The sequence below is a fragment of the Trachurus japonicus genome, chromosome 18, assembly GCF_045865225.1.
Source record: "Trachurus japonicus isolate A0001 chromosome 18, Traja_1.0".
In the NCBI taxonomy this organism is placed as follows: domain Eukaryota; kingdom Metazoa; phylum Chordata; class Actinopteri; order Carangiformes; family Carangidae; genus Trachurus; species Trachurus japonicus.
This window is the reverse complement of record NC_140924.1, coordinates 1055494-1063566: the sequence shown is the minus strand read 5'-3', so window position 1 is coordinate 1063566 and position 8073 is coordinate 1055494. Positions and strand designations below refer to the sequence as shown.

The 8073-nt window shown below is 43.9% G+C and overlaps 1 protein-coding gene across 1 annotated transcript in view; it reads left to right on the top strand.

The window, feature by feature from the left end:
- The first annotated feature begins 1245 nt into the window (after positions 1 to 1245).
- Positions 1246 to 8073, top strand: part of LOC146968246 (voltage-gated potassium channel subunit beta-2-like) — a 38319-nt gene continuing 31491 nt past the window's right edge. The window contains exon 1 of the mRNA XM_085759937.1: positions 1246 to 1557. Within this exon, the coding sequence (XP_085616063.1) occupies positions 1253 to 1557 (305 nt within the window). The 5' untranslated portion in view covers positions 1246 to 1252. The remainder of the gene's footprint in view (positions 1558 to 8073) is intronic.

Below are 8073 nucleotides of genomic sequence, written 5' to 3'. Positions count from 1 at the left end.
CAAAACTAAATAAAAACTATTGAATTCCTCTAAAATAAAAACTGCAGTAAAGCTGCTTCATCACTTGTTGAACTGACTAAAACTACCTTAACTCTGTAGTATTTCCACCTTAACTCTGTAGTCGACTATTTCCACCTTAACTCTGTAGTATTTCTACCTTAACTCTGTAGTATTTCTACCTTAACTCTGTAGTATTTCCACCTTAACTCTGTAGTCGACTATTTCCACCTTAACTCTGTAGTATTTCTACCTTAACTCTGTAGGATTTCCACCTTAACTCTGTAGTAGACTATTTCCACCTTAACTCTGTCATATTTCTACCTTAACTCTGTAGTATTTCCACCTTAACTCTGTCATATTTCTACCTTAACTCTGTAGTATTTCCACCTTAACTCTGTCATATTTCTACCTTAACTCTGTAGTATTTCCACCTTAACTCTGTAGTCGACTATTTCCACCTTAACTCTGTAGTATTTCCACCTTAACTCTGTAGTAGACTTTTTCCACCTTAACTCCTTAGTATTCCCACCTTAACTTTGTAGTATTTCCACCTTAACTCTGTAGTCGACTATTTCCACCTTAACTCTGTAGTATTCCCACCTTACCTCTTTAGAATGGATGAATGGAGGCTCTTGTAACGGGGGAAACAGTAACTTTTAGATTAGACGCGTCACTGAATAAAGCAGCGAAACTAAATAAAAACTATTGAATTGCCACCCAGTCCTCCCATCGAGCTGACCGGCTCTCCCTGCCCCCCCCCCCCTCCCCTCCCCTCACCAGAGACTGCCTTCATCAACTCCTGCTAACATTTCCATTCCATTCGCACATTCTGTGACAAACTATAAACAGTTTTCTTGTCTGTAACAACATCTCTGTCCTGGGTGATGATCCCTCCTCTGTTGCTCACCCTGAGGTTTCTCCTGGTTTTCCCTGTTAAAAGGGTTTTCCATGGAGTTTTTCCTCAGTCGATGTGAGGGTCTAAGGACAGAGGATGTTGTTACGATGCCATGTAAAGCCCTTTGAGACAAACTGTTTGTAAAAACGGGCTATACAAATAAAATTGCCTTGCCTTGCCTTGAATTCCTCTAAAATAAAAACTGAAGTAAAGCTGCTTCATCACTTGTTGAACTCACTAAAACTGAAAAACTAAATAAAACTAGATAAAAGTAGCATTTCCTGATGGAAATAAGTGTGAATGCTGAAAGCAGCTGACACTAAAGAACTAACTAAAGAACATTTTGTGCGTCCAGCCATGTTTGCAGGACGCGCCTCGGCGTCGGGAGCGGCCGTGGGCTCGGCGGGCGGCGGCGGCGGGGGGAAAGGAGGGAAGTTCTCGGTGGAGGAGCTGTACGGTTTCACCAAGAAGCCCAAGGTGAGCAGAGGGAACTCTGGGAGAGCGGAGCGCGGCGAGGGCAAGAAGGGCACGAAGGAGCGGGAGGAGTCGGCGCTCGCCGCGCACATACTGGAGGCAGCCAGGAGGCTGATGGAGAGACGACGGCTGGAGATCTACCTGAAGGAGTGTGACATCACCATGGAGACCAGCCTCATGCCCTACAGGTGAGACATCACCATGGAGACCAGCTTCATGCCGTACAGGTGAGACTGAGAGACAGACAGGTAGAGACACAGACAGACAGACAGACAGGTGAGATGTGTGTAATGACCCTGAGTCACCACCAGGTGTCACTGACTCATTTCTATTGATCACATCACTGACTGTGTGTGTCTCTGATCACTAAGGCCGCGTTCAGACTGCCAGCCAAAATCTGATTTTTAGCCCATCCAGATTGGAACTGGATGGCTCTTTTTAAGTCTGAACAGTCCCAAATCACATGAAATCCGATTCTTGCAAAACGGATGGAAACCACCTCCAGGAGGTAGTTTCAGATCGCATTTGGACAGATGCGTCTCAGTCTGAACAGCTCCAAACACTCAGATCGGTTTTGACTGTCCGTGACGTCACTCTATGCCACGCTGTCACTGTGTTACACATAGACATACATATATATATATGTATATGTATAGGGGTGTGTAACGGTATATGTATTTGTCCCGTGCCGTCACACGCACACACACACACAGCAGGCGGGCTGAGGTTGAAACTAGCGGGGTAGTGTATGTAGAGCGGCTGCAGCACCAGGCAGATCACTGTGCTGCAGCGAGAGCAGCCGCCGCGTCCGCGAGGCATCGCCTGTCACATACACCGTAGCCTCCGCTCCAACGTCGTTGCTACAGCAACCTGTCAGATGGGTCAATAATGTGGCCCAGTCTGAACAGAGCCAAATGCGATTTGGACACTTGCTAAAAACAGTGTGGACAGTCAGCCCTAAAAATATATACGGATATGAGAAGGAATCAGATTTGAATCAGACAGTCTGAACGCGGCCTAAGTCATGTGATGTCATACTTCATATGATGATGTCATGTTCAGTGTTGTAGTTTCCACTCAGAGACTCTGATTTAGGCCAGTCCCTGAACACACCACCAGTCAGTAGAACTCAGTAGAACCCAGCAGTGAGAGGAGACGACTGAGACTGAAGTGTGTTAAAGTGTCACCACCATAGACTGTAAAAAGAATGGACGTAGCACCGTGACGTCACCCATTGGTTTTGGGGAGTCGTTTTTGTGACTCCAACATGGCGGCCTGAACAGCGCCATGTTGGATTGGCCGGCCGAGAACCCACCCACTGGCCTCGAAGCAGCTGTCCACGGAGCTGCTCGGACCTGTCACTCAACGTTTCCGCGCCCTAATTGGCCAGAGTTTTAACCTAATAACAGTAAAACAGCAGAGTTAAAAAAAAATCCCCCCCCCCCTCAGAGTGTGTGCGGGGGTAGAAACTATCGATTGAGACGAAAAAACGTTCTGACACCAGGCTTTTAACATGTTTACTGAGGATGTAAAGTCGGAGATTTTAAAGGTGTACAGAAATGGCTGTTTGTCCTGTTTGTCGCGCCCAGTTGTCCTGAGCTGCAACACGAGTTTACCCGAGTAAGGAAAACGAATTTGATTGGTCGTTATCGAGCGGGCGGGATATTCAAAGCTTGGGGCGAGCCCGAGCTCCGTGTGTGTGTGTGTGTGTGTCTCAGAGGTTTAATTGACGGATGACGGATCCAATATCAGTGGCTGGTGAATCGTGAGCAACGTGGCGCATAATTTGTGTGTCTGCATTATCCAATGCGAAAAAAAAAATACCACACTTTCATCTCGAAAATAGAATTTTGCACAAAGTTTAGGCTACATTGTCTGATGGATGAGTTATTACATTTCAGATTTATTTATTTCTGTAAAAATGGGAACAGTACATATTGATGGACATTGACATGTAAATATGTGGGATTGTAGCCAAGTGGCTCATTTCCATCCCCAGTCCCGTTAGACATAAAAAACAATGAAGATAAAAAGTACAATGACGATAAAAAGTACAAGTACAAGAGGCAGGACTAGGACAACAAAACACCTTGACATCTTACACAAAAACATGAAGGACATACATAAACCACCAGTTAACTGTCCATAGACTGAGTGGGTAAGGGGACCAGAAGATTACTTACTTAGAAACATCTTTGCGCACTTCAGCTAGGCTTTTAAAACCGTCATGTTGTTATGTACTTATGTAGGATTACCAATTGCCATGTTTGTCGCAACCGTTTGTCTGTCAAATTGTTATTGCCATGTTTGTCGCTACAGGACTACAGATGGAAATTAGCGGCTCCGCTAAATCTGGTGCAGCCATCTTTTTATTGTCTCAATAACTAATGTCACTGCACACTGTCCTTTTTAAATAAATAAATAAATAAATAAATAAATACTGAGAAGTTATAAAGTGCTACAGTGCTAGTTAAAGTGCTATGTGCTAAAGTGACGAGTGCATAAGTGCAAGATTGAATTTAATTTGATTGCACAATGCCCCAATAAAGTGCAGGATCGACTTACACTAATTTTATGACCCAGAGTGGGCTTATACCTTTACCTTACCTTACCTTTACCTTAACATGGGGGTCTATGGAGTTGCTCCCTTCTGACACCAGCCCCCAGTGGCAGCGGAGAGGATTGCAGCTTCACTTCTCAGACCAACAACTGGCTCCTTGGTCTAACCACCAGACTCTTGTTGTTGTGTAATAACCGTGTAACAACAGTGACCGTGATGTCATAACAGTGATGTCACATGGAGCAGTAGAAGATGATGAAGATGATGGTGATGGTGATGATGATGATGATGATGATGATGATGCTCCAGTGACTCTGAGCCACATCAGTCACCAGACCTGTGGCCCCGGGCTGGATGGAGCACGGTGGTGTGAGGGGCTCGTTACGTTGCTCTCACACACACACACACACACACACACACACACACACACACACACACACACACACACACACACACACAGAGCTGGGAGGCTGCAGTAGATTTATCGTGTGCAGACAAGTGTGTGAAGAAGAAGAGGAAGAAGAAGAGTGGGGGAGGGACTGGTGTGTTCCTGTCTCTACTGTCAGATGATCTGTACAACCAGTAGAACCAGTAAAACACGGACCAGTAGAACCAGTAGAACCAGTAGAACCAGTAGAACCAGTAGAACCAGTGGTTAAAGTGGCTTTTGTAGGGAGGGGGAGCCCTTCTTCACTAAAAACATTTTTATTTAGGGGAGACCGGGGCTGGTTGTAACAGCATCACTTTCACCAATAAGGGAATAACATTAGAGTCATGTGATCAATATCATGTGTACCCACTCCCTCCCTGACATTGCTGGTGAATTTGCATGGCTGTGTGAAGAAGTGTGTAGGTTTTACAGCCAAAACACTTTTTTTTATATTTAGGTCAGAAACTAATACTTTGGACCAAGTCTTAATGTTGACTAGTATCGATATCATTGAAGTTTGAATTAGGTAACTTATAGGATGAAAGAGCAGGTGCATGGACCAGTGAAAGCCGGGTGGTCTGAAGAACCAATAGAGTATGTATATGTGTTACATAACGTTATCCACCGCTCCATGTGTTGATTCTCACCAGCTTCTTTGTAAACAAATGCACATGGCCAGACGGAGCGTTAGCAAAACAGAGGAAAAGCTACTGGACAAAGCTACCGGACAGGGCCTAGGATGTTGGTGGCCCCCTAAACAAGGTTTTTGTTTGTGGCCCTGCACTCTAAGCACAAACACCAAATCACTGGTTAAAACTGAATACAGACGTGTTTATCCCTCTGAGGTTTGAGGCCATTTTCTCCACTTTTACATATTTAAGATACTTGCAGATGTAACAATACTCAAGTGTTTTATGTCTAAATATTAGAACCTCCGCTGTAAGCACACTGAGGCCAGTTTGTCCTAGAACACTGTAGAAAGAAATAATTTAGACCAAATGCTGGAAATTTGAGGTCTGCTTTTTGAAAAATGTCAAATCCCTTGTGAAAACACTCCTTCAGTCATGAGAATGAACTGTTTTGGTGCTTGAAATAGGATATGAATACAGTAATAGATACGTGTAGAAAACAAGTCTAAAATGACATTTTGTAAGATTGCTTTTTGAGCACAAATGTTGTCATTCTGCCGTTCTATTTTCACCAAATGTCTCAAATGTGAGATAAAAGAAGCTGAATATTGACTTCACATTACATATAAAGCTCATAGCTGCACGTGCAGACCTCAGGATGTTTAAATGACGGCTGTGGCCCTAAACAACTGTAGTGTATTATTCACCTGAAATTTTAGCTTTAACATCATGTATTATGTTTATTCTTTGTATGTGTGCCTTTTTTGGGAATTGAAGGAAAGTGTGAATTGGTGCTCTGCTTTATGGATATGTTTTGCTTAGAAGTAAACAAATCGAAGGTAGATGTTATAAGAAAGAAAGACGCACATACATTTATAGATATATAAAGCTGTTGCATTAGTTGTTTAGTAACAGTAACAGATTAGATAATGAGTGGCTCTTGTGAAATGTACCCTAGGAGAATGTATTTCCTGCTGTTCACATTTTTCCCGTGAGAGCGTTGCTTAAGTTTATGTTAGCCTCGTACAAGTGAAGACGTGTCGGCGGTGATACCTTCTTTTCATCAACACATCAATATACCACACAACCACATACAGTGTTTATGCCAGCGGCCACCGGCCCTGCTACCGGACTTTATGGATCTGAACCATGGCGCCTCCGTGGTAACTCGTCTAAGGCGCCGACGTGTTTCATGTTGTTTTTTGTTGTCACGGTGACGACTTTGTTCCTGTCCACCTCAGTTTGTTTCCAACACAAGTTCAGACGGTTGTTCAAGGTTTATCCGTAGCTACAACATGGCCGACACTCCCCTCGAATGACGTCATCGATACCAGTGTTTCCCACACGTTAATTTATTCACAAAAGAATTACGTCCACCACGAATAGATTTTTCGACGCTTTGCTCGACCAACGCAATATCGTTCCGTGCATTCATCTCTACATAGCGCTGTTTCTCCGTTATTTTTTTTTTCACACACAAAGAGAATTTTAATTTTTTTTCAAAGGAGGTTAAATGGAAAGCAACTGGACTTAGTTATTTGTCTAGGAAGACGTTTCACCTTCATCAGTTCATGTACGCATCTGACCAGGCTGGGACTGGTCCAACTATCTGGTGTGGAGACTCACTATTTAACCTCTTGTGTGGGCGTTCACAAGGGTGATGATGTCACTGGTTCCCATTTGTGCTCCAAGTGCCAACGACAGTCGTTTAAATGACTGTCTTTGATGGAAAGTTGGTTTGGACTTCGTTAGTGCCCTATTGTGTTATAACGACAGTCGTTGGAGTCACTTGCCACTTGTGAACAGTAGTTGTTCTTTGAGGCTAGATTGTTGAATCTCCTGGGAAGGGATGAAAGGGCAGCATTGTAAATTGGAGATAGGTGGTGTCTGAGACCCCCTCCCCTGTTGAGGGATGGTTTCTCTACTTACATGGATGGCTTCTTTGACTCCTCTTTCAAACCACCTGTCCTCTCTGTCTAGGATGTGGACATTGCTGTCCTCAAAGGAGTGGGCTTTCTCCTTGAGATGTAAATGGACAGCAGAGTCCAGGCCTGAGGAGTTTGCTCTCCTGTGTTGGGCCATGCGTTTATGCAGTGGTTGTTTTGTTTCTCCAATGTAGAGGTCTTTGCATTCAGTATGTGCATGACAGTAGTGCGCGGTAAAAGCGAAACTCGTACTCGGACTTTGGTCTTTTTGCCGTTCAGTGAGTGTTCTGCAGTGACTTCCGAGTACTGTGACATTAGGCTTGGGCGGTATCCAAATTTTGATACCTTCAAACTTCCTCCACATTTTACCGCGGTATACGGTATTACCGTGACTAATTAAAAATGATGACGTAAGCCTCAGGTGGCATTACCAAACATTGGCTTGTGTCTTCACCGTTCAGAAACGGAATACTAGGGCTAAACATTAGCAGACCAGCCAATTTACTAGGCTAAAACATATTAAAATTCAACCACACGTAAGTGCTACTGGACATCAATTTTAGACATTAAATGACTTTTATATAATATTTAATCCTTATCTCCTATATAAGTGCATTGCATTTCTTCATGACGGTATTGAAACTCATACCGTTGCTATTTTTAAATACCTGCAGTATACGGTATTACCGTAATACCGCCCAAGCCTACGTGACATCACGTGCGTACCCTCTGTCGTCATGTGAATACATAGCCTACGTACTGTAGAGAGCTGCTCCACCTGACTCCGCCCCCTGACTCTTAGCTCATCCAAATATGGTCAAAGAGCGGCAGAGGGGAGGGGCCTGTTAGCATCGTCCAGAGGAGGCAGAAAGTGGAGCCGGTGTAGGTACCAAATGTGTCCGGGGCCGCGACTCGTCGTGGTGGCGTAATGCGTTACGTTTCCGTGGCTACGACCATGGGATAAAGGAGATCGATGCTACCGCAGATGTTAGCTAATAATAATAATAATGAATTTTATTTGTAATGCACTTTATATTGAGCAAACAATCTCAAAGAGCTAAAGAGCTAAGTTAATCACCTCGCCCCGATAGTAAATATTGGACTCATTTGTCACAAGCCACATCTCTTCTCAACAGTTTGACACCAAAATGGACAATTTT